At 44.8% G+C, this 27,734-nt stretch overlaps 1 protein-coding gene across 2 annotated transcripts in view; it reads left to right on the top strand.

Annotated features, from left to right (window-relative positions):
* Positions 1 to 13,163, top strand: part of amon (prohormone processing protease amontillado) — a 202,221-nt gene extending 189,058 nt beyond the window's left edge. For both annotated transcript variants that reach the window (XM_075870866.1, XM_037416151.2), the window contains exons 7-13: positions 5,138 to 5,226; positions 6,504 to 6,679; positions 7,041 to 7,253; positions 8,187 to 8,287; positions 9,426 to 9,659; positions 11,075 to 11,239; positions 12,667 to 13,163. In XM_075870866.1, the coding sequence (XP_075726981.1) occupies positions 5,138 to 5,226; positions 6,504 to 6,679; positions 7,041 to 7,253; positions 8,187 to 8,287; positions 9,426 to 9,659; positions 11,075 to 11,239; positions 12,667 to 13,003 (1,315 nt within the window). In that variant the 3' untranslated portion in view covers positions 13,004 to 13,163. The remainder of the gene's footprint in view (positions 1 to 5,137; positions 5,227 to 6,503; positions 6,680 to 7,040; positions 7,254 to 8,186; positions 8,288 to 9,425; positions 9,660 to 11,074; positions 11,240 to 12,666) is intronic.
* The last annotated feature ends 14,571 nt before the right edge of the window (positions 13,164 to 27,734 follow it).

Raw genomic sequence — 27,734 nt, 5'->3', positions numbered from 1 at the left:
ATTTTTTTTTCATTATGTATGCTACTTTTCTTTACTTCATCCTTTCTTTCCTTCTCTCTGACTTTTTTTTCTTTTTTTATACTCTTCATTGTTTTTATTTGCCTGCTGTCTTTGTGCATATCTTTTTTTTTACCCACGCGCATCGTTACTGCACGGTATTTCTCGCATATTCACCCGCACTGCAGAGGGCCCCGCCAGTCATTCCTCGCACGAACGGTGCCTGCCCGTTCGAACACGGAAGCCAGGTTTCCTAATGGTCCACGGCGGAAAACACTCTTTCTCTCTCTTTTTCTACTCCTGAGGCGAGTGTTGTGTTATGTGCAGTATTTTTCTTTTCTCTCTCTCTCTCTTTCCTTCTTATTTCTTTCGTTCTCGGCCGCCTCGTGTTTCGCGTTCCGTGCCGCGCTAGGAACTGGGCTAACAGCGTCTCAGTCGTTGCCTCTCGGCACTCGCATGCTGGCGCTGAAGTGCCCGACGCCGTATGCGAAGTTGGTAGGAGTTAACGGTGTCGACTCGGCCCTAGTAGCCTGGCACGTACGTAGAACGTACATTCAGGGGCCGCCTGAACTGAAACAAAATCAAAAACAAAAAAATCATCGTGTCCCAAAATTCATCTATGCGACACGAAGGGGAAAGCCATGTTTTTTTTTTTATTCTAAGTCGATGTATAGATCCCTATCCCCCGCCCGTACGAAAACTGTCTGTATGAAACGTGGCTTTACATTGCCTCCGGTATTTCAGGCAATGCAAGCTTTTTGCATTGCCCCAGCTGTTTTTCCGCTGCCTCCGCGATCGGCCCACCATTGGCCAACCAGTGACGTCTGGGGATCATGTCATAGTAACGCCATGATGACGTCACATGTCTTGGTGATCTGTGGCGTCGTGATGGCTTCATGTGGTGACGTCAGCACGCGATCTTTTCTGCATCACTCGTGTTGACGTCGACGGTCAAATTTTAGCCTGTTTTTGCACGCCTTCCGAGAACGGCTCCGCTTGGATCGTGGATTGAATTCATGAGACGACGTCGTGTGGTGCGACGTTGCGTGAAGCAACAGAGAGAACATCATGATGAAACAAATTATGGAGATGTGTGACGTCATTATTCAATGTTTAATTTTTTTCTTGACCAGTCAAGAGAACAGCGTGTCTGACGAATGTTTACCGTGTACTGATGAGCTAGTTGAAAAAATTATTCCCGCCCCCTATATAATTCCTTCAGACAACGCTTAGCACTCTTCTTTATAACATATTAACCTTATACGCTAGGCTAAAGCAGTACTCTTACGTAAACAAAAACATCTTTTTTTAAACTGAATGCATTCAATATTATGACATCACATAGTATCGTTATCAAGCTTAAGTAACGTCATCAAGTGACGTCACTTTCTTACACTACCTTCTTGCAAGTCACGTAAGTGACATCACTCAGATGACGTCATCAATAACATCACAAACGACACTAAACTTTGATCACGTGACCGCCGTGGGAATTAGCCTCTCTAGTACGCATATTTTCTCTTGTCGCAGCCTTCCGTTCTCGCCGCCAGGCTGCGTCCCCAGTACTCGTAGTTCTGCCGCCAGTTTGTTTAAATTTACGCTGTCCGTGACTGCACAAACGGGCAGCCATTTCGACCATAGCAAGACTCATTGCCACGAAAAGAGATCCACTGACGCACCGAACAGCGTGCCGTGTCCCAAGTGGGCCGTATTGTGTATGTTCAAGCCGTTTATTTTGGCAGCGAATATCACGTCACTCGATTGATTCTCTGTGGGACTATATTGCAAACTGGCGACGTATGCGCGATCTCGCCAGCGAAGGTATGAAGCTTCTCTTTCTTTTTTTACTTTTCTACCATGAAGGAAGGATCGTCAATCAAGGTTGTTTGTTGTTGTTTTTTCCCTCTTGACAGCTTCAATATTAAAAATTGCGCAACACAGCATCCTGCGATTCGAATAAATTGACAAGGTACAAAGTGGTCGTGTTTTTTTTTTATTTGTTGAATCATACAACACAAAGGATCATCAGACTGCTTGGACTCGTAGCCAATGGCTAGTCCTGGGTCCAAAAAGAAAATGTATGTAGTGATGCAGGCTTTCTGTTAGATAAAAAAGAAACTAACACTCCAAAACACAAGGTGTTGTACAGTACTACTACAAGCATTTTTTAGCATGCGATCTTCGGGCCCAACGACAATGAAATCTATAATCGCGATAGTGTCAAAAGGTGCACCAACGCAAGCAAATCGCCAAAGTGTACATAATAACATAAACAAGACAACTCTAACTCTAACAATTTCTAACTTTAGAATTGAAGGAGGGGGTAACAATTCTGTATTATGATTGAACTGAACAAGAGCTAATCTGTGGTTTAGGTACGCATCGGGAGACTGCGTTAGTTCGTTTCACTTGCCGCCGCTGTACTCGACTGCTCACCCGAACGTCGTCGATTTGCTCCAAGACGTCGCGGACGTGTTTCAGTGCAGGCGAAACGCCGGAGGTCCGTGTACTGCACGCAACTGCTGCACACTGGCTGGTCGAAATTTTCGTTGCCCTCTGCTACTGCGTGCCTCGTAATGACGTCGTAATTATCGTACATTAAATCAAAGAAATCAGTACCTGTCGTTTTATCGGACAGGAGCCATAAAAAATATTGGCCCGAATCTACATGTTACACAGTAAATGTCGTCGAACTTGCGTCTGGAGAGAGTGAACAATACGTTTATTTGATGTTCTGCGCAAGAAAATTGGTGAATGGTATTCTGCAGGCGCTGCGTCAGAGTGCCTCGAGCGTGTAGCAGATGCGAACGAGCGCATCGAGGCACGTTAGGCACAAGTGCCATCTGGCAGTTATCTTCGAAAACGAAGGCGTGCAGCCCGCGGACAAAGATGCGCGCCAGTCTCGGAGGTGATAAGGTGTAGAACGCAAAGCGACGGACAGGTGCCACCACCGTGACGTCGTAGCAAAGCGTTGGAAACACCTTTTTGAGCATCGCGTTGCACTGTCAGCGCAGCGCGATTAAACGCTACATTCCTTAGAGTTACTTGTGCGTGCCTCTTCTATAGTATAAAGGCAGACATACAAAACATCGAAGCGTTGTTGTGGCGCCTCAGATATGCGCAATAATTGCTTTTTAATTGACAATCGCACAACTGTCAACGCGTAAACCTTGAGCAATATCGGTGGGCGCTGCGAATGGGGTTGGCCGTTTGGTGCCGTTTGGGATATCGTTAAGGCAGACAAACAGACAAATGTACAGACAGACAGACAGACAGACAGACAGACGCGCCCAAATTTTTCCGTCGAAGGTCCCCAAGAAAGACTACCGTCTTTAAAAGTTTACTATCCCGACCATTAGTTTCTACAGGACTGGCAATTGGATCTCAATCTGGGTTGTCTTGACATTACATGACTTTAAGGTTAAGAGCCAACGCATGGAAAGCGTAATGTGCTGTCGAGGTTGCATAGAACAGAATTTATGTCGCTTTTTATGTCACCTTTTGAGTTTGACTCCAGAGTCTACGTTAAAGCACAGGATGAAACATAGACGAAAGACGAGCGTGAGCAGCTAACCTGAGCTAGGAAATCTGTTATGAAACACTGCGTGCGCTGTTCTTTGTGGATGTCCTCCCCTTGAAGTTTTTTTTTTAATTAGTACGAAATGAATTTCATTAAACATCCTGCATTGCTGAAGTTTGATGACTGAAGCTTATTGTTTGCTTTTTTTTTACAACGAGCAGCAACTTGCACGTAAGCTGCAGAGCGTTTCATGCTTTAGGAACTGGTGGAGCACATTCCTATCATCATAAGCGACACCAGTTGATAATCGTACATTGGCGTGCCGGCGTCGTTTGCGGCAGCACAACTCATGCGTTGACATAGTTTCATTTTAAATTTCAGTTTGCTCAAGAACGTCGACTTAACCTGTGACAGTCAGATAGCTTTCACAGTATTATTGCTGTGACTGCGCTAAACACACTAAGTACATTGTACGCTTTATTTATTTATTTATTTATTTATTTATTTATTTATTTATTTATTTATTTATTTGCGTAAAAATGTCTGCAAGTCTTGTGAGAGGGTTTTGGTCAAGGACGCATAACCATAATCAAGTATCCTAAATAACAAATACATGATATGATCAAACATGAAATGTGGTATTCTGCACACTGGATCTTGTCAACGCATAAAAATATTTCGCAACTGTAATTGCAAAGGCAACATGGTTCTTAGAGTAAAATAAAATATGTAGTTTAATGTCTTATAATGACAAATATTAGACTTAGTACATTTGTTAACTTTAAACAACATTGCATCAGGATTATTTTCTCTTGCCGATGTAATCTTATTTCAGGATCAGGGTTACACCAGGACCACCTGATCACTCTGGCGTAATTTTCTTGCTTCTAGAACAGCGTTTCATCCACGTCACCTTGTTATCCTGGTGCAACAACAGTGTCCCACGGTGCACTGTAAATCTCGATTAAGGCTGACCGAAATCAGATTTATCAGCTGTGATTCGCCGCCTTTTAGAATTTGCGTGAAGGAGCCAGTCATAATAAAGAACTTCGATGTAAAAAGGGCCGATCGTAATCAAACGTGACCGTTTGACACCTGTGTAATCTTCTTGTTTCAAGATCGGGATTACATTAGGGTCACCCTGATCTATTCTTAGGGATCGCCTTGCTGGATCTTGTGGCAATCATGAGCACTGCTTTCATTTTTACCGCAGTCTTGCTTTGTTAAAAATGGTACAGGCCCGTGTACTGTCCTATGCCAATGCACGTTAAAGAACTCCATGATGGTCAAAATTTTCGGAGCCCTCCACTACGGCGCCTCTCACAATAATATTGTGGTTTTTGGACGTAAAATCCTCGATATTATTATTATTATTATTATTATTATTATTATTATTATTATTATTATTATTATTATTATTATTATTATTATTATTATTATTATTATTATTATTATTATTATTATTATTATTATTATTATTATTATTATTGCGTGGTTAAAAAGCGGATACATTTAGCGGATAATTTTGGGTAAATTCAGCAGAGCTCAATGCTTGCTCGATTTTTCTGGCCACTACTTCAACATTTCCTTTCTCTTTATCGCTCTCTCTTTTCATCGCAGTCATGGCACACGGTGCGCCGGCGAAGTCTCTGCCAAGAGAGACAACGGTGTGTGTGGCGTCGGCGTCGCCTACGATTCCAAGGTGGCGGGTAAGCTTGCTCTTCTTGCCTTTTTTTTTTATTTGCATCAGACAGCCAGACAAAAGCGGTTGCACTAGAGACTAGTGAACGCAGTTGGCAGCAGTAGCAGCAGAAACATTCATTGAAGCAAGTGATCTTGACACTCCTTATCCCCGCCAGGAGGGTTGACGGCCCTAGTCCGAGGCGTTATCGGTCCAAGCCGCCACTCGAGCCCGCTCTATACCAGAGTTTGCTGCTCCTTTAGCTCTATAAGTTGCCGAGCAGTGTCGGCTCCCAGCCTTGTTGGGGGACAGAAGGCGGCACAGGGGTTAATCTAGGGTTCAGTTTGCAGGTCCAGAGCGCCGGTATCGACCCCCTCGCCACAGTACTGGCCCTGTCCACTTATTTTTGAGTCGTAATGCTCTGTTGTGCAATGTAGGACGCACTCCTCCACTTTCAGCAACCCCCCTCTCTGGTACGGGATAAGAACGGTGTCGTTCGCTATAGTACACTTTTATATCTTGGGACCGTGCTAAAGGCGTGAGACGTTCAAGTGTGTGAGCGCCACGTGGAGACTGCCTGGAAGTAAGAGCAGGACTCTTGGTGTTTCTGAGGGCTAGTTTCAGTTTGCTATGATTCAGAGAAATGTCTCCTTTATATGTTGGCTCTCTAACCTACACGTGACTGAGTTTACCATGAAAGTTTGTTCGCTTATACACAACTTTGTTGGTATAGCCTTTCAATCATTCATTTCATTATTTCAGTCATGATTTCATCAACCAATGGGGTGCTTCTTAAATAGTTATGTTTAACTTTTATTTATTTCACCAGAATCTCTACATGTACTATTGGCTTTAGTCATTCATCTTTAAATAGATATAAGAGAGTGTTCTCTTAGTGAGACCAGAATTTTAAATTCGCGGACAAGTTCCAACACGCTTACTTGAGCCACCGGCGTGATTGCCACTGGCCATGCATGCCTGTCAGTGCGTAATCTTGGGGTAGTGGGGACACCTCATGGCGTTTGTCAAGCGGAACAGATATGTCACGTTAAGGTAGCGGTAGGGATAACTATCGCAGCATGGACTGGAACGAAAGCTCTGTGGTAGGAGTCCAGCTAAAGCGGTGAGTACTTTACAAGCTCCCTTAGTGTGAGAGTATGTTGCGGCAAACCTAGCTGAGGGTGTACGCAGGCACTGCCTCATCACCAAGTCTAAGAAGTCGATGTAACGTTGTTGTTTGAGGCCTCTTTTTTTTTTCTCTATGAAAGTGCTGAGTGCATGTAACGTGGTTGTACATGTCCCCAGGCATCCGCATGTTGGACCAGCCATACATGACGGATCTGATCGAGGCCAACTCGATGGGCCACGAGCCAAACTTGATCGACATCTACAGCGCTTCCTGGGGACCCACCGATGACGGGAAGACTGTCGACGGGCCCCGCAACGCCACCATGCGGGCAATCGTCCGAGGAGTCAATGAGGTAAACTCGGGAAAACTTGTTGCTATGGTGTTTGGCGCATGCTTCGTGAAGTATGGAGTGTATTGGTGTATTAAGTTAAAAAAAAACTTTTGGTTATCATATTCTTCTGTGTTAATAAACTTATGATAATAAATTTAACGACATTAGACTTCTCAGAGTGCTGTTTATGCACGTGAACCAATTCGTTGTTTCAGTTTAGGGTCCCTTTCAAAGTTAAATACATACCTTACCGTCAGCATAGCAATGCTTTGCATGGTTGCGGATCTCGGAGGTGCATGAGACGCACGAAATTCTTCAAAAAACCACTTCACGGGTCACGGCGAAGGGCAAAAATCATTGCTGCTTACGCGCGCACTTGCAGGGTCGTCGTGGCCTGGGAAACATCTACGTGTGGGCGTCTGGCGACGGCGGAGAAGACGACGACTGCAACTGCGACGGATACGCGGCCTCCATGTGGACCGTGTCCATCAACTCGGCCATCAACGACGGAGAGAACGCGCACTACGACGAGTCCTGCTCCTCCACCCTGGCCTCGACCTTCAGCAACGGCGCCAAGGACCCGCACACGGGAGTGGTACGTGCGCGCCTGTCTTTCGTGTATGACTGGCAACACGTGTTACTTGTTTCCTTTCGCGTCAACCGCTGTGTTACTCTGTTGTACGGGCAGCAACACTCGCGCACTGCTCCTTCCCCTGCGCCAGTGAGGTAACGGAAAAGTCCTCCTTTTGCCTTACCGTGGGAGTGAGTGTTGTTTTGAGGCCTTACATGCCTTGTCAAGGACGAAAAGCGACGACCTCGGGGGAGGTTAGGCTCTGGGCTGTCCAGCTGGCCGAAGACGCCGCCAGCATTCAAGGCCTGGCCGCCGCCTGAGGAAGGGGGTTACAGAGGGGCCTGTCTCCCGGCCCTCCACCACCTTTGACCCCACCAGGGACACTTGAATAAAGTTTCTTCTCTCTCTCTCTCTCTCTCTCGGCATCAGCACCAATGATGCGAAAGATCGTCGTGTTATGCCGTCGTCATGACGACACTGATTGCCAAGATTGATGTATTTGTAGTGACGTCAGATAACATAATGATGTCATCCCATGACGCCGTCCCGCTTTCATGTGTGGGCCGACCCCAGGCGCACGCGAGGTGCAGAAAGTTTCCAGTGCATCCAGTCCCCGAGGCAGAGCGAAACCGCGTTGGCTGCAGAAGATATTCGGGTGGAGGAGGGAAACAAAGAATCGACTGAGAAGACAAAGCAGGTGTCTTTCACCTGCGAGTAACCTTGGACGAGTGCAGAGGGCACACTTTGAGTTTCTGTTTCGTCCACGCAGATCACTCTGAACGTTGAATGTGGAGCTGTGGCTTTCACCTACGCTTTCCCGTCACATCGTGATGACGACTGCTAATCTTTCAAAAGTTGTATCAAATCCTAATATGAGCAGCTTGTTGAAGTACGTGCACATTTCGAGTCAATGGAAGAATAAGACCTTCTTTTAAGGTATTTGTTGCTGCTTCGCAGGCCACGACTGACCTGTACGGCAAGTGCACCAAGACGCATTCGGGGACCTCAGCGGCTGCACCCGAAGCAGCCGGCGTGTTCGCCCTTGCACTGGAAGCAAAGTGAGCCATTCGAACAATTCGATTCTTTTTTTTTTTTTGCAATAACAATTACCTGCACACTCAAGGCATTTTTTTTTGTCGTTGCCTTGAGGTTCGGAATAAAGTCCGTGTGCGATAAGATCGTCCGGCGCATCGTATACCTTTTCTGTGTGTGCGAAAAAATATATTCGCGTACTTACTTGCTGTCTGTGAATAATAAATGATGACGGCACCCAGACCTATAGCGTATTTGCTCTCATGCAGCTAGTACTGTTCACGACTCGCTGATCTTCGCAAGTTTTGGCAAATCTATTCTGGCTCTTATCTCTAGTGACATCGTCTTCGACCATCGGCCAAATCAACCGCTTTTACGAAATCTCGAAGCTTCAGTGGTTTCTTCGCGTGAAGTACTTCAATTATCCTAGTTGACATAAGCGCTCAACTGCACTAATCAAAAGTTAATGAAACTTTCTTAATTATTGTACCAAAACAATACATTTAGCCAGCTTGAGATGCGTGCTGCTAGGTATGATGCAATTGTGAAGGTATCAAACAAATATTTAATTTCCTAATTTTTGAGAATTGCGAACTCGTTTTTAGAAACCCACAAATACTTCCTTCAGAAGTTTTTTTTTTTTCGGGGCAAGCTACTTATATACACGATTTACCACTGGTGGTAGGCTGTGGTCTGGGCTGTTTCAGCGTGGCCGGCTCGTTCACTATCACCATTGGTATGGCGCAGAGGGAGCCCTTTAAAGGTCGTTGCCCTACTCATCTTGCGCCGGAGTTGGGACGCGCCCCACCAGCCCATACTATGACCTATATACAGGGAGTGGTCGCCCGTGCTTGCATGATTATTTTTCGTGGGTTAGGTTTGTACGTGTTGCGCTTTCACCGCCTAGTTTGCGTTCGAGATGCAGAACACACGGAGGTCACTTCACTCACTGCAGCGATCGTGTTCACGAAAAGGGTGAGCAGCTACAGCCTTGCTTCGTATGACATGCCACTTCAACGCTGCCGTATTCACTGATTCGGCCTTGCGATGGGGCTGTGACCTTTTTTTTTCACTTCGGCACTCTCTCACTACGAAGAGTTCTTGCGATGAAGTGGGTATCGATGATGGTAAGACCCAAAACGTTTCCCCCTCCCCCTTTCGTAGCCCCGAACTCACATGGCGGGACATTCAACACCTGACCGTGCTGACGTCTAAGCGCAACTCGCTGTACGACAGCAAGAACAGATTCCACTGGAAGATGAACGGCGTCGGGCTCGAGTTCAACCACCTGTTTGGCTTCGGCGTGCTGGACGCCGGTGCCATGGTGGCGCTGGCCAAGATCTGGAAGACGGTGCCCGCACGTTTCCACTGCGAGGCCGGATCGTACGTCAAGAACAGGTACGCAGTACTTCGAAACACTGTTACTTACACGATCTTTGAGCCGTAATGCTATAAGGCTAGAACATTATCTATCTCATGGGAAGGCGACAATACTTCTTTACAGACTAGTTTATTGATACTTGTAGGCTCAATCGACTTCATGCGGAACAAGACGGAAAGAATGAGGGAGACAGGAAAGAGCGCAGTTCCTTGCAGACTATAGTCTGTTGATACTAGCGGTGCTCTTTCCTACTGGTTGCGCACCAAGTCCAGTCTAAAGCACGGCGGCCTTGTCAATGAAACCACGGCGAGAGCACTACACGGTGTGAAAGGTATCACGTGACCTTCCTAGCGTAGCTCGAGGCGCAAGTATAGCGCGCTCATTTTGTCTGTGGCGTTCACGTGACTCGACTCTGACTGATATGAAGTAACGTGGACAGGGCCTAGATACACTATGCCCTGTCCTAGGCCTAAGGCCTAAGGAGCAGTATGCTAGGCTTAAGGGACATGCAACGCCAGACGAGACTAGCTATCACATTCCAACTTTTTCATCATCACAGATGCTCTTTCCTTCTATACAGCGATAGTGTGAGACACTTGGAATCATATTTTATCAATGATGCTTTCTCTCGAAGAACAATTGCATATACACTAGTTTACGTTAAACTGCGTATTGTTTGGTCACCTTTGTTTGTCCAATAGGCTAAGCTTTATATTTTACTGGTGCAATTCCATGTTAGCGAATGATAGTGGTGCACGGTAGTCACATAGAGACTCAAATGTCAGTCTCTTCACTTGGTGGTAAATGCTTGAATCGGCGACGCGTGTCCCACGTAATAATGAAGTGCTAAATTAGTGTAACATAACGGTAATATAAAACAATGTTGCGTCAAATTACAGTCGATCATTCATATAGGTCTGCCTTTTATGAATGAGCCACTGTTGCTGCTCGTGAATTCATCCAGGGACAAGAAGCCTTCATGTCCTTCCTAACGAAACTCATTGTAGCGCAGGAAACACAGACACAAAATAAGACACGAGACGACATACGAGCGGTAGTATGTCGTCTGTTGTGTAATTTTGTGTCGGTGCTTTCTGCGGTACGAAATGTTTGTGCTTTCAGAGCCACTGAGATTTTGACTGACAGAAATTGACTAGCGGTAACTCCTTGTGAGAGCAATGTCATCGATGAGACTTAAGCCTCCAGCCAATGGGAAACTGCACTTCGTGTGGACAAAGTGCAGACACGATAGCATCTGCACCTTGGTAACAAAACGTTTTGGTCACCTTGCTTGGTCTGCATAGGACGTACATAGGGCGATGATATGTACACTAATTTCCATGCGTTCTTTGAATTTGGAAGGGTGAACGTTCAAACGCGGAGCCTGGTACACCAAGCCACGTCGTGACACGCTGTTTTCGCTACCGCGCAGCGAGTTCCGAGCCAACGAAAGCCTGAAAATCTACCTGGACACGGATTCGTGTGCTGGCACGGAGACCGAGGTCAACTACGTGGAACACGTCCAGGCCGTCATCACGCTGAACGCCACGCGACGCGGCGACGTCAAGCTCTTTATGGTCTCCCCTTCGGGAACTCGGTAAGGAACTTTTGGCCGTTCGCACACTGTCGTCAGTGTAATCACCGCGCATGCGATCGTTGACTTACTTGATTTCATTGCGATAGCCATTATACGGACACTCTCGAAGACGTTTTGCTAGTCACAGCCATGTCCCGTATAAAGTCCGAATGGATAACATCACCCCGCGCATCGTATGTTCTACCCGCGAGTAAAAGTGCACAAGCTCTGGTGGTCAACATGGTTCAAACAGATTAAATGAGCCGGCCATCTCCGTCACACACAGGGTGCATGTGGTAACGCCCCCCTTTGAGGAGTCCTGCTGTCGATCAGTCCTCTTGCAGAAAGAAAACGACCCGCCCGTCTTTCGCAACGAACGTGAAGGGACCCTAGGGGAAGGGGTGGGCGGCAGCGTCACTCGAGCAGCAACTGCGAACTTTTCCTAAGGGCACTGTTGGAATCTACGTTTATCTGTTATGGTACACCCTAAAAAAAGAGCCGGCGTTACTCATTCTGGTGGCTCTGACTTGAGACTTACATGACTCCCTTTAAAAGGACGTGATAACTCTCCTTTGAATCCCACTACTCCCCGACGAAAGTATGATAACTCCCAAAGAGAGTTCGCGTGAATCGTACAGGTGGCAAGTCAAGACTCATTGACAAGATAATATAATAATCGTTGGCGTTTGACGTCCCAAAACCACCATATGATCATGAGAGACGCTGTGGTGGAGGGCTCTGGAAATTTTGACCACCTGGGGTTCTGTAACCTACACCTAAATTCAAGCACGTGGGTCTCAAGCATTTTCGCCACCATCTAAAATGCGGCCGCTGCAGCCGGACCTTGATCCCGCGACCTGCGGGTCTACAGCCGAGTGCCTTAGCCACTAGACCAGGTGGTTTCTCTACTTGCCCTTTCCTAACTCTACTATCTTGTTCCAAAAGGTCATTCAGCACCGTAACAACGGACTTTGGGAAAAAGCCTAAGTAGGTTCTTGACTTCGAGGATAAGGTACCGTTGGTCGCGTATGTCCGGAGCATGACCCGAGCTCGAGGCATTCTTTAGTAAGCTCGCCTACCTTAAGCTTTCGGCGGAAGCTATATATACTAATTCTTACTCTTTCTCGTACTGTAACACTTCGTGTTGCATTTTCCAGATGTGTTATATTATCGATGTCTCCGAGGTTGTGATCTAACTAGGACAAGTAACCGCAAACTAACACAGAGGGAGAGACATGAAGACATGAAAGAGGCTATCCAGCATGTTGTCTTTTTCTCTGTCCCGCGTGTCTCTGCTGTAACGTTTTCTAATGAATCCCCAACTGCGCACCTCTCCCCACCCCCACCCTTTTAAGCTATCCCCAAAACGGTCAACGTATAGGTTGTCTCCAATGTTTTCCAGTATTGGAACACGCCCTCACTGATCTCTCACATTGTGCCCAACACAGGTCCATGATCCTGAGTCGTCGACCAAACGATGACGATAGCCACGACGGTTTCACCAAGTGGCCCTTCATGACCACGCACACCTGGGGCGAGAACCCGCGTGGTCGCTGGACACTCGAGGCTCACATGGACCGAGGAACCGGAGGCAAGGACTCCTCGGACGAGGGTGAAGCCCGGGGCTTCCTTAAGGAGTGGACGCTCATGATACACGGCACCCGGGACCCGCCCTACGTTGACCTGCCCGCTCACGACCACAACTCCAAGCTGGCCATCGTCAAGAAAGCCCACGAATCAACACGTCGCGGCGCTGCGGCCCTCAAGGCTAGGACCAGGCCCTGAGAGGAACTCCCGCAGTCCCCCGCGCACGCCAACCTCCACCCCGGACAACGACGATGTCTAACGGGATTGAAGCAACACAGCAAGACGACGAGGATGAAGAGACCACAACACTACGCGCCAAGAAATTTGGAAGCAAAAAAATGTATGAAAGTGTCGCTGAGACCGGCTGTGAACCTCAAAAGTCTACAGAGCTCTAGTTTTGTTGGCCGCACTCAGTGGGCGCTGCAGAGGTCGTTCATTCCGCTATAGAAGCCACGTGAGTGAGCGCGTGTTGTAGAAAGGAATATAAGAAAAAATGATATAGTAAACTAGGACAGTGGCATAAATCCAAATGACCTGTCTATGATAATATAGAATATAATGCTCTTCATTTGACATCTATCTAAAACAGTTACATGGCACCGAGATCAGGCAAAACGAAACAGACGTAACTGTTTTCTGGCTAAGCCTACATCCCGGCACGTGAACAAAAAAACAATAGTCGGAAAATCCTCAGCTATGTAGCAGTAAAACTTCAGTACACTTGTCCTGTTCGATCACGTTTTTGAGCAAAGCTCATTTGACAAATCACTTGGAAATCTAGACATTTTTTTTTAACCTAATTCCCGAAAATTTCACAGATTTTCAAAGATGGTGATGAATCACTAAAATGCTAATTTATAATGACGTTGTTTGAATAGGTTTATCCTTATGTTTCGACGCTTACTCAGTTACGCAACGTTGTCTGTTCAATCCCTGATAACGGGCATGAGGCATCTCGAGAGTCTGCGTCAAATAAGCTCACGGCTTGTACGCTGTAGAAGACCAGTCATTCGCGCCAGTTGGTGTAGACTCGTTGCGGTGTCTGAGGTGCAAAGCAAAGCATGAAACGAGCAGGTAGCGAGAGCGACAGCAATGCCCACCACCTCCACTTCGCAAACAGTGAGGTTCCGGAATAGAATATGAGATGCTGTTAACCAGCAAGCCTCCTGGGCGCCACACGTTTGGGCAAAGTAGCTTGTCTTCTTCGGAGTCCTGAAGAATATATGCCACCGTGTCATAGCTTTGGTTTTAGGGAAACTTTTTTGACAACTTCTCATCTATTCCTTGTTATGGTGTTCATGGCTCTCATACATCTTCACTATTGAATGCTTAAAGTTCAAGCTTCGCATCGTCGTGGATGATTCAAAGTGCACGGTGATGTTTCAAACAGGGCTGTCGAGTGAATCAGGACAGATTAGGTAGGTCGTTCCCAGTGGTTCATGCACAGAAACGTATCGAGATGGACACATGACAATGGCAGCTATAAGGATTTTAACGCACTTCTTTTGGCTGTCTGCTGACTTATTATCGAATATTTTTGTGTGTACTTGTGTACAGACTTCGCAAAAACGATCGCTTGTTAAGATCGAAACAACCAGATAAAAAAACTCGTCACTGATTTCGGAACTCTTGATTTTCTCTTCTCCAAACTCGCCGCGGTGCTCTAGAAGTTGTCGTCCCCGACTGCTGTCAAGAAAGCCACGGTATCGAATACCAGCCGCCGCCTTTCGGTGGAGGTAAGCCGCTAAGGGCCTCCGGCTTTATATTTAGATGCACGTTAAATAACCCCAGGAGACCGATACTTCCGGAGCCCTCTACAACGGCGTCTCTCATACTCATATCGTAGTTCTGGGACGTAAAAGCCCAACACTTATTGTTACTCTCGTCCAAGTGACGAGGAACCGTTATTTCCATCATTCCTGGTACACGCGCAGCTATGGCCAGATGACAAAAACAGCTATACATTGCACATAACTTATGCAGTTTCGATGCATAGAGATCGTTTTGAAATGGCAGATCACCCCCGAAAGCATTGTATCCGGTCGGTGAGCTGTGATACTGTACCCTGAATCAACGGCCGTTCTGCTAGAAAGCCAACAAAACTGAGCTCTGTAATTGGACATCCGGCGGACCTTTTGCTGCAAGCGGATATCCACAGAACTTCTGGAGTGAAATCGCAGCTTGTGCTGGTCGAGCATCAAGCACTGCAAGTTCCCGATGCTGTACCAATTACTCCCATTATCATTCAGTTGCACTGACAGTTAAGTGAGTTGGTGTTGGTTCTTAGTTAAGAACGGTGCAAAATGAAACACAAAAACGATGAAAACACAAGAACGGGTGCCGTTTTCATCGTTTTTGTGTCTCATGTTTTTTGCGCCGTTCCTAACTATGATCCCCTTATCACTCCAAAAACTCAGTGGTCCTGCCTGAAGGCATTGACCGAGGAGGCTGGCGAGTGTTCATTAGAACCAGCGCTTGAAAATTGCTGTCTTACTTCTTAGACACTACTATCATCGTAAGCATCCCAACGAAAACGGTAAAACATAAAGATAACACAGTCTGCTTACGATGATAATTATGCCCAAATACCAACCCGTCAATCATTCAGCTCTCTTAAAATTTACTTCTTGTATTGGATTGCATTTTTCCGATTTAAGCGTAGGAACTGCTGTGCAACTAGCCTCATTTGTGTTGGGACTCTTTGGATCGTAAAGCCGCCTGATGACCCTCTAATAGAAAAGCGGGAAACTTGACAGGCAGCACGGAAACCTACTACGAACACATCATGCATAAAGCAAGCCTCGTAAATTTGATGTCACATGCTGAAGCCAAGTCAAAACAAGAGTTCTATTCTCTTCTATGTCAGAACCCTAACTAAAAAGAAAGGACTCATTCTGAGATATATGATTTACGTGCGTAAGAAGGCGTTACAAAGATATATATTACGAGCCGATGTCGCTTTACTACAACACTAGTAAATCAGAGAAACTTCACATTCGCAACAAGGTTCGACGCCACACGATTTTAGCTTGCCATTGTATGCACGTACTAAGACATTTTTTGGTACCTTTTATAGAGACGATGTATTTACATGCTTCTTATGGCTGCATTTTGACAAAGCATGAAGTAATAGAAGAAAGAAAACGGTCAAAGTTATCGTCTTGTTTAATGGGAGTGCAGTGGAACTTGCAATGATGTATGCTTGACGAGATGTGAACGGCACGCCGAGTTCTCGTGACCAATATTGGAATGACGCCATATTTCACATGTTCTCCCGAACCCGCTGCTTTTTTGAATCAATGTGCTCCGTTATTGATTTATCTCGCAAAGCTTCCCTACGTTCGAGTCTTAAACTGTGATCCAAAGGAATCTATCAGGCTAGGAGCACTTTTGGTCGGTAAAGAGAAAAACACGTACCACGTTTGAAAACGTGGCAAAAAAAAATGATAACGTCCAATCGTCGTTATTCACGCTGGCTCTTGCTTGTCTCGCTAATGTCACAAAAGAAGGAAACATTATTGAATGTACAGTCTTTGCCGAAAGTGTTGGTGTCATGATACTCTTGTCCGAAATAGTTTGCCACGATGTTTTTAAATGACTTCTCGCGAGATAAGATGCGGACGTACGCTGCACATGGCAGCGTTCACCATTACATCTCTACAATTCGTTTCCAAGTGTCACTTTTGTCGAAGTAACCTTGAATTGGGAGGCATAGGATCAAGTTAAGGGGGACGGCCACACCATTTCCTGGAGTAGAGACCCTGGGGAAGCTGTATTACTATTATTCGTTCGGTACAGAAGAAGCAGTAATCAAAGCAAAATTTACACCGACGACTTGGGGATAACATGAGTGTTGTACTTATTGAATTTTGCTTCAGACAATGTGCATCTGGCTGCTATAAAAATAACTAAAACATGAAACCAACTAAGCTGCGGTTTTAGAATAAAGCTCCGTATGTAAACTTTGACGGATAGAATTCGAATCTTCATAAAGGTTACCTTCATAAATACTCACGCCCCAGCTATCCCATAAAACTTCATCTTCTGTGCTGCGACACGTGCAACAGAATTCTCTGTAATGTTTGGACTGAACTATATAAGTTCACCTAACCCTACTGTGCTGTCACTGAACATATGATTATGTTCACGCTGCTGAGATTTTAGTCAGGGCTAACGCACTCGCTATGCCTACTCAGGGACACGTGACGTGGAACCACATGAAATAGTGGTGCGACTGTCTCAAGAGTTTTGTGGCCTCTGTAATTTTGGGAAGAACTGTAGCTCTCTTAGGCTGACAGTGCTTTCAAATCCCGTTCGCGAGAGTATTTTTCAATGCCATCGTTAATAAGAGCATACGTAGCTGAAGATGTATCGATGTACAAACTCTGCAAAGGAGTACATCGAAGGAACGCTCTGTAAGTGCATTAGGGGCTGGCTATATTAACTATTGCAAGTTATTCAGAGTCACATCTTTGATCTTTAAAAACAAGGATGAGTTTACGTTGACGTGAAATGGTGACTACAAAGACTGTACCGCATTAAGTCAAGCCAGGTTTTTTTTTTTCAAGGACAAGCTGCATAAAGGCTAACCTGACTTGAGGTCCGGGCTAAATCTAAATTTTCGACATATACTCAATAAAATGGTCAATCGGGAAACGTGTCTGTTCATATCGAAAGAAATGTAGTAAACATTTCGAATTTCATTTGCACAAAATCGAAAAATGTGTGACCACTGGATACTGAAGTGGGCACGTGTTTTGATAACGCCGGACCGAGAACGCCAGCTACAAGCCATGAAACGTGAAATCAGACACATTTTGCGTTTTTTTTTTTGCTTCCTCTTAGAGCAAAAGTGGTGTACTGGCATAATTACAAAAGCTAGAAAATGTGGATTTATCGGAAAGATTATCAAGTTAAAAAAAAAATGTCTCAAAGACATTGTCTTGCCAGACAAGTTCTGCCCTAGATCAGTGGTTCGTAGTTTTTCCAGGACCGTGTCGAAAGTAATGTGCACAAGCCGATTGGTAAAGGTGGATGACGAATAGTTAGCCGCTCTTAGCGCATAATTGCTCTGTCTTCCCCCTCCCCCCTGCGGTTTTTTAAACTGTGACGGGCGTTGTTCTACACTTTCAACAGGCAGAATTCATCGAGAGCCTATACAGAGAGTTCCTTATAATCAGGTGGACAAGCCTGTTCTACTTGAGTGGCCCTTAAAGCACTGCTTTACCGAAACATGACGCTGAGGAATAATGTAGACAAAATATATTTAGAAAATACTCACCCTGATTATGTGGCTATTATTGGCAGGAATATTCGATCGGCTCTCGTGAATACGTCGGATCCGTTAGCGGGGGCCACTCTCCAGTTGTTGTGTTTGAAGAAGCCATCTTACTTGAGATATATACGTGTCACGCCATTGCAGATTCGAAACAGTGGTGTGTCTTGTTACGTTGGTCCCACAGCGACAAGGGATTTAATGAGAGAAGTTTATCTAAGCGTACGAGTTAAAGCTCTAATGTCACATCTAAACCCGGGCATATCGAAGAATCTTGTTCGACTATAAGAACGTTGGAAGTAGAGGAGAGAGGGGAAATGTATATTTTTTAACTTTTTAACGAGTCTCAAATGTGAATTTACCGAACGCTTACTGCGTTCTATTGTTTCATAATTGAAGAGTTCGTTTCAGTTTTGAACTGGCAACGTTTTTCTCAGTACAGTAGAGTTTTTCAAGTACAGTCGACATTTGCAAATTGACCAGAAGAACCTGAAAACAGTGTCACTGTGAAAATGTGTCGACAATATTACGCACAATAAAGTGATTTTCTTTTCAATTGCAATGGGCACTCTTCGGTTTTCGAGCGATGCGCCAATGTGATCTTTTCGAACACGCTTGACGCATATCAAAACGCGCCCTGGGTGTTTTTTTTTTCTTTTTATTTTCAACATGCAAAAACATCGTACAAAAAACATCGAAAATTAAGCAAGATGCTAGAATAATAGAGGACGTTCGTCCATGAAAATAAAAAGACCAAAAATGACACATTTACGCTATAGTGGTTCGTGGTCAAACAACCATTGTGAAACATGACAGCATTCAAAGAGCCGCAACGATGACTACGTGACTAGATATCAGTATCGGGCTTCGTTTTTGTAACAAGATGCTACAAAAAAATTAGTTACTAAGCGATTTTCGTGTATAACAGCATATACGTATTTGCGCACAAAATTAGCTAGACCTGTCCACTATGTGTACCTTGTTCACTTCGGTCGCGCACTATCTTCTTATGGCATTTCTAATAACTCGTTTTAGCGAAAAAGCCGAGAGTTGGCGAAGTCCAGCTACCGGTAAGATAGTATTAAGTACATCAATCAAATGGCTTGTTATTGTCGCGCAGCGCTTTTCGCAAACTTCTGCAGCGTTACGACTACGTTCTCTTCAACGGGAGATCGTTTGGGGCCCCAACATCTAGGGGTCACGTGACGTCAATCGGAACGTCACGTTTGACGTCAGTAGTGATGTCAGTCGACTCTGGCTGTAGCAGTTGGTCATGCTGGCAAAGTAACGGGAACCACAAATCTTATTGGCGTAGGTTACCGGACAAGCAGTGAGGTGGGCCACCACTATATAGCACTGGCGAAAGCGGGAGTCCTATGCACCACCACGCAATGTTGCACACCCGACGTGGTGGTTAAGTGCTGAGGTGCTAGTCTGTTCATCCGAAGGTCGTGGGATCGAATCCCGACTTGGTAATTGGATTTAAATTGGGCGAAAATGCTTGACCTCAAGCGTGCTTAGATTTGGTGGCACGTTAAAGAGCCGCAGGTGGTAGAAATTTGCTCAGCCCTCCACTCTACGGTGTCCCTCATAATCACAACACGGTTTTCATACCTCGAACCACAACTATATCAAACTGTTCGGTGACGGTATGACGTCAAACGTGACGTTTCCGTCGAGTTCACGTTACCTCGCTTGACGTGCATATACGTTCCCATGTTAAACCGTTTCACCGACGCCAAATTTTTCTCGGGTAACGTTCTCACGAGACTACGCGAGGACAGACAAAACAGCTAATTCAGCGCACACCTAAGCGAAGGTTATGGCCTGGCCTTCGATGCAGCAAAAAACTGCAAACCGTATGACCGCCAGGAACCCTCCGTGTCTGCTTGCATGCGTGTCTTTTTTTTTTTTTTTTCGTGTGACACTCTGTCGTGCTTTCGGTGTCAAGCGGCGGGCAGCCCGTCATATTACACATACGACATCCCGAGCTTCCCCCTTCGGCCACGTCACTGGCTGCGCGCGCCAAGCGTCGCGACGCCGCCTACGAACTCGATACGTTGGCTGCTTTTATTATATTTTTTCATCGCTTTACGCTTACAGAGCGCCGGTGTTCTCGCGTCTCTCTCACGGATAACCTCCTACTTTAATGCGGTTCCCGCCACACCTCTTAACAAGGCAGTTCATTTCAACATGCTAATCCGTGAGGCTGATTGGATATGCTCACATTAGCACACATAGCAATGAACACACACACACACACAACGAACCTGCGGGAAATTTGGTATTCAATTACAGCTATCAAGTGTAGAGATGACGTCTACGTTATTAATGGTAAAACCAGTCATTTTTAGGCCCACAGAATTTTCTGCTACATTATAGGCTCGGTATATTTATTCATTTTTTTTAGTTTTTGATTTATTTGATTATTTCATCACTGTCTTGGAAAGAACAAATGCGCTACAACAAACTGATACAACAGGTCACGAATAGATACAACAAATTGTATCACGAGTAGATACAACAAATCACGAATAAGCGTACACCAGCGAGCAGAAGTGTAGGAATTATTTCCCTTTGGATGGATGGATGGATGGATATGGCTGTACCCTTTAGATCGGGCGGTGGCTAGCGCCACCAAGCCGTAATACTTAATGAACTCAAAACTATATTTATTTATTTATTTATTCCTTAAAAAGTGAGTTTGAGGATTCGTACTTTGCAGTGAACTTCGTACTTTGTGCTTTTGCCGTCTGCGCCGTCTGGTGGCAAACCATCTGTTGTCGAGAGTATTACTCTGACTAAATCAGTCAGAGTAGTGCTCTCGGCAGCAAATGACGTGCCACTAGATGGCGGTTTCGGCACGTGCCTCCGTACGTGGCCCGTTTTTGCTCACGGGTGAACATTCAGACCAGGACTTTTGATGGAATGTTCAGGTTGAAAAATAAACCGTGAATTCCTCGAATAATGAGTAATCTGGCCTGTAAGATGCAGCTAGTTAATTGTCGCATTAACTAATCAATTGACCTCTCTTCTCCCGCAAGGCAGATGCACAGACAAATCGACCAATGAATATGATTGGTTCGCATTACGTAACGTTTAACGTTATATTAATGACCCTGCGCTTGATTTTTTAACTACTCATCCATTCGGCCACGAAAATCTCCCTAGTGCACTTTACAAACAAATTTACAGAACATGTCTGTCTTATTTCCTTTAATTAGGATATCTTTGATGTAACCTTGCCCCTACGTGTTTAATGCTTGAGGTGTGTGTGAGTGCTCCTGAAAACAGGTACCACACTAATGCTGACATGTTTTGAGAGATATAGACCACACGCAGAAGTCTACGTGACGCAGTCGCGGGAACACGTGGTCTACATTGTGCTGTTTCATAGGGCAAGCCTTTTCTCGCTATAATATATATCTCTACTATTACCTTCCTCCTGTGTAACATAGACTACCACGTAGTGTAGCCTCAGATTTGTGGTAATGAATGGACCAAGTGCGAATACTCACCTACAGTCAAACCAGGTAGTAAAGTCTAGTTAGTAATGCTCTACAATACACCGACAGAGATCGGCCAGGGAGTAACCACACTCCAAAAAAAAAACAAAGTTCTTGTTACTATTTTATGAAGGAGTAAGTCATTCGCCAGCTTATTTGGCTCCATTCGTAGAGTTATCGTTCACTCCGAGTATTTTTACTCCCTATCAACCGAGAGTACTCCACCTCTGGTATGATTACTAACTCTCTAAGAGGAGTCAAATAAAATGGTAAAGATTACTCCAGCTTGAAGGAGAAGTCAAACTTTTTGAATTTCGAGTCTACCTCGCATACAGCGCGTGTAGCTTTCGTGAGTTAATGCGAAGAAAAAAGTTGTTGTTTTTTTGCATAAATAAGATTGCATACTGTCAGGACAGAAAAGTGAGAACATTATACGTAGATGTGTAACATAGATGTAATGCACTGTGCCACACTTTTCATTTCCTCAAACCTTTGCGTAATCTTTATGTTCATTTCTTACTTCTTTGACTCGTGAGTTGCGACCACATTCAGTATTAAACGCTGTCGAAACCAATAAAAAAATACTGACGCCGTCTACTAAAAAAGACTTCTATATAACACCACCTGGCCACGTGATTTCAATGGTTTATTTTCTCCCCTTTTTTCCAGATGTCCAAGGATAATGTATTATATATCGCTAAGAAATCGCGAATGATTGAGTAGGCCTGATTCTTAAACGTGAACACTGTTGTACAAATACAGCCTCCTTCCTAAGTCGGTGTTGCCTTCCCGCTACGGACTGTAATGAGCCTCGATTACGCCTATAAGCTGGTGTTTCATAAGCTGGTGTTTCTGCACTTGTTAGCGGCTTGATTGCGTTTAAACTAGCGCTTTGTATTTTGGTACCTAACTGGTTAGTGACTGAAATGTCTTGTGTAGTGTCTCTTCTCCCCGTACATTCATGCCGCTTCCCTGCATTGCTGTGATGTGGAATGCTAGTGCCGTGCATTTGGTAAAGGTGTGTATCACGCGAAAGCGCTTTTAGTATTCGTAAGTCTAATATACCCTGTGCTCAAAAAATTCATACTTCAAACCCTTTTTTCTACTCGGTACAGCTCATTTGATTATTGGTTAGATTGTTCCGCAATATGCTATTGCCGCTTCCTATCTTCGTTTATGTGCTGATGCACAGCTGCGATATTTTTCACGCTGGATCGAGCACTAGTTTGCATTATTCGCTGTTTATACTCTGCATTTTATACATGTAGACGTTTCCCTGTTGATAGTCTATGAAAGAGTATCCGGTGCAGCTCGGTAAACACTTGCCCGCATCAGGCAGTTCTTGTCCCGGCTTTTTTTTTTTATTTATGACATACTGTAACAACATATGTTGACGTGCTGTAACTTATCACGTTTCGCTAAACAAATCGTCATCTTTTTTAATATCTATTTTCTTTTTGCTCAATATTTTATTTTTGTCACACCTCGAGCTCAAGCTGTTGACACGAAAGGCGTTTACGTGATTTTCAACCTGTTCCTATATTTTGTTTATTCGCCTAAATATTTATTTTGTGACTGTACACAACATCCATAACATATCAGCTACTTCTCCGAAACGGCGCGTTTATAAGGTAATCAATGTTTTAAGAAATAAAGCCTCGAGTTCCTCGAGTTCTTTAGCACATGTTCTAGCACGTCATTTATCTCTCTGAAAAAAATTTGAGTTTGTTATCAAGTTAAAGCGCAACAATTTTACAAACTGAGAAAGTGTGATGCTGAAAAGTCACGTACATGTATAGTTTTATGCCACCTGAGACAACACTGGAGTAAACAATACTGTGAAGTTTTCTTCTAATACCCACTCAGATGCATGCGAGCAGTAAATTACTGTAAGTACACCAGGATTCAAGCTCTGTTAGAATCAAAGTTGAGCTAAATATAAAATTAGTTTCTATTTATTTGCTATTACTCGATAGATGTACTTGATCTTCCCCCATTTTTATATACTATATAATCTTGTAGAAGCATATAAGCGACATTTTGACATTTCAACGCCGTTTTTGTGCAAGTTTACTGCTTAGATGCCTGTTTATCACCTCGGTATTTCCAACTGCAGTGGTACGTATTATTGGGTAATCTATCGCAAAAGCCCGTATTTGTTTTCGGAGCGCCTTATCACTTATCAGGGTGCGCCCCATTTCGGACGAGCGTGTTCACCCCGTCCGATACGAGCTGTCTGAAGCGGGTAAGCCTTTCCTTATCGGCTGCCCTGATTACGATGTTGATATACGCAGGTGATAGAAAATACTTTCCGAGCAGTCAAAGCCTGTGAGACTACCTATTTGCTTAAACAGTCGTGTCGGTTGATGTCTTCGTTAAATAACGAACCTGACCCAACGTGCGGCGGGAAGAATTTTCGCTTCGCATTCGCCATTTGCTCCTTGTTCGATGTAACATGGCGAATACGAACGGTCGAGTGAAACCGGGACTGCGTCTGTAAAGATGTTTGACAGAGTCCCTGAAAGAGAAGTCAAACGGAACGCCTGTGTCACGCGTACCATGCTGTTGTAAGATATATTGTTGGCCTGTATAATAAATTCTATTGTACCTCTGTGCGCTTACTTACGTTCGTGTGAGTGCCGTTGGCTGAACGCGGAAGCTATCTGCGCTGCAACAAAGGGCTGCCCATGGTGTAGCCAGGGGTGGCACCAGTGGAGGGGGGGAGGAGCCCCGAAATTCTCGCCCCCCCCCTTTTCGCCCCACAAGAGCACTAGAAAGCTGACCCAAGATAAGCGGTGTGATCTCACCACCTCCTCCCATTCTTCACTAGAACTCGTCATCGGTGTACCGCCCCAATAAGGAAAATCCTGGCACCAACCCTGGCAACAGCATCTGCCTACGGGTATGACATACTATCGAATGGCTCAGCTCGAGTTGGCTGCTATAGCTGGATTGCATAACACCGCCTCGGTTGATCAGTGGCTAGGGACCTCAGCTGCTGACCTGAGGGTCGCGGGTTCGATTCCAACGGTGGTGGTCGCGTTTCGATGAAGTGGTAGAGGCCCGTGTACTGTACGATGTCAGTGCACTCTGAAGAACGCATGGTCAAAATTGTCGGAGCGCCCCACTACGTCGTCTCTCATTATTACATCTTAAGTTTCAGGGCGTGAAACCCCACATACTATTATTATGGAATACGTAGCCTCCCACTCTAGCTTACCGCAATGGCCCAGCTTACTTGCAAATGCTAACGGTAATCTATTCAGTACTGCTTGATATGGAGTAGCCGAGGCAATAGGCACCTCAACCTCTCCACAGCAAAGCAGTTAAAACAGAACAGAACAGAACTGCTCTTCCTCCCCTTTCCCGGTGTAGTGTAGCAAGCTAAAGCATATTATCGCTCAAGCCGACCTCTATGCAGTTATTTAAATTAACCTCTCTCTTTCTCTCTCTGACGGTAATCAGTAAAACTGTCTGAGTAAATAGGCAGTTTACATTTATAGAACAGTGAAGATCCCCACTGTACCTTTGCCAGAAGACAAAACCCGGTAATTTAGGACAATCCAGCAAAAACTCAGGCCTCAAAAAACTGCTGGCGGCACCCCCCTGTATATAGTTATTGCATCATACGGACGTGACTTCAACTTTCGTGCCATTTATACTGGTACAGCTGACGTGATGGAACCTTCTCTGTTTATTCAAATTAATCGGCACATCGTATAAATAGGTGTGTTACGGTTACCTGATCGCCCTTTGATAGGCCAATGAATCATCGTTATTTCTATGCGACTCTGACGTCGTCGCCATCATTCCTGGTGAGTAACGACTACACTGCATTTTAATATAGCACCAGAAGACAAAATAACAATAGCCGCGGTAGGCCATGTAGCTATTGTACTTGAAGGCCGAACCGAATGTCGCGAGATTGAATCCCAGGCGACATTCGGTTTTAGAGATAAAAGTTTTGGCGGCAAGGTTTTGGAGATCTGTGTTTTTTTTTTATTTAGATTCGCGTGAAAAAACTCATGTTGAAATTTCTGGAGAATTCTACGGCACGTCTTATGAGTTCTTCGTGTTATCTTTTTTTTGGACGTTACACCTCAACAATAATTATTAAGACAACGTACCAGGTTCTGATTGATTGAGCTGTGGGTTTTAACGTCCCAAAACAAGTACCAGGTTCTCGTAACTTTTCAAGCACCGAAGCGGCCCAGACATACTTGCAAGAATATACTCAGAATTTCGTGAAATCACACTACCCTACTAGAAATGAAGTTGTTTCTTAGGAGAAGTTTTTGTTCCCATGAATGAGGCATTCTAAATCGCAGTTCGACGCACTGCATTTAAATGAAGTTTACACAAGAATATTAATACAAGGCTACTGTAAGACTATAGCACCCTTCCGATTTTTCTATTCCGGTTAGCAATGACAGGTGTCTAGAAAGCTACAAATCTTCTGTAACTTCTCATGACATGCTTCAGTGGTTGTTGAGGAGCGCTTTGCTTTACACAGTGACGTGTGTTCATGTACCTCTTATCACTGCGCCCTACGTGAAGCTTCACGCCAAGTATTCGAACGCAATAGGAAAAAAAAAAGAAGAACGAACGAACGAACATTTTTCCCATATTGCTTGGCAATACGTCACGTGCACCCTACCACGGCTTCAAGACGACGTGGATGTCACACGTATTTATGCATTCGAATCAAGCGTCAAAGGATCACCTCGGGAACTGGACATCAACTGGTGGCGTTATTTTTTCCAAATAAAGGTGCGTTTCATCCTCATCATCATCAATCATTATCTAATAAGGGTCATGGTTTGGGTATAACATAAAAGGATCGTAGAGAAATAATATTATATCAAAGTACATATTAATATACAAATGGACTTCACGTGCAATGAATCAGGGTAACTCTGCACACTTCTACGAAACAACGAAAATCCCTCGATATATAGCTGGAAGTGTAGGAGCAATATGTTAAATTCGCCTTTTATTACCCATGATTACATGCATTTACTTCAACGGGTCGGCCGGTGCTGCCAGTACTCGTTCTATACCAGTAAATGACGCAGGCTGCAGATAAGCTGGTGCGCTGTCTTGCGTTACGTAATTTTCAATGCTACAACATAATAATGTAAGCACGGCGCTGACGTATACGTCTTCCGCACTGTGATAGCTCTATGGGTTTTTTATTGTTTTTTTACCACTATTACCAAGCCTGTACAGCGTCGTCTGGATTCGTCTACTTTCTAATTTAAGGATGATTGATTGATATGTGGGGTTTAACGTCCCAAAACCACTATATGATTATGAGAGACGCCGTAGTGGAGGGCTCCGGAAATTTTGACCACCTGGTGTTCTTTAACGTGCACCCGAATCTGAGCACACGGGCCTACAACATTTCCGCCTCCATCGGAAATGCAGCCGCCGCAGCCGGGATTTGAACCCGCGACCTGCGGGTCAGCAGACGAGTACCTTAGCCACTAGACCACCACGGCGGGGCACTTTCTAATTTAATGAAAAGCGTCCCGTCATAAAAGTCGATTGTTCCTGCTATCGGCCTGATCATATTTGTTGAAACACTTTCGTTGCGCTCCTCCCAAGAAACTGACATTTCGCTTTTTACCTTCTTAAAACAACTCGCTGTGGTGGGCTAGTGGTTATAGTTTTGGTTGCTGACCTGATGGTCACGTGATAAAATCCTGGCCAAGGTGGCCACAATTTTTATGGGGGCTAAAATGCTTGAGGTTCGTGCGCTTAGATTTGGGTGCACGTTAAAAAAACTCCAGGGGGTCCAAATTTCCGGAGCCTTCCACTATATGGCGTCCCCTATTGTCATATCGTGATTTCGGGACGTTAAGCCCCAACAATTTTTATTAATCATGTTTAAACAGTGCCGTTTTCAAATGTGAAGTACTATGAACATTCTTGTAACCGATAGGGTGATTCTATTTACCGTCAACCCTATCGGTGACGCTACATATCCCAGATAATGATTTGTTAAAATTTAAATGGTCAACTACTTCAGGTAGCATCCATGGGGACGTCACAACCTACACCATCATAATGTAAACCCGATAAATTTGTTGTTGGCACAAGGAGCTAAACTGGCGGTGTCATCAAAGGACGTGGCGTGCTGCCAGCT

Source organism: Rhipicephalus microplus, chromosome 8 (genome assembly GCF_043290135.1).
Source record: "Rhipicephalus microplus isolate Deutch F79 chromosome 8, USDA_Rmic, whole genome shotgun sequence".
Classification (NCBI taxonomy): domain Eukaryota; kingdom Metazoa; phylum Arthropoda; class Arachnida; order Ixodida; family Ixodidae; genus Rhipicephalus; species Rhipicephalus microplus.
This window is presented reverse-complemented; position numbering and strand designations above follow the sequence as displayed.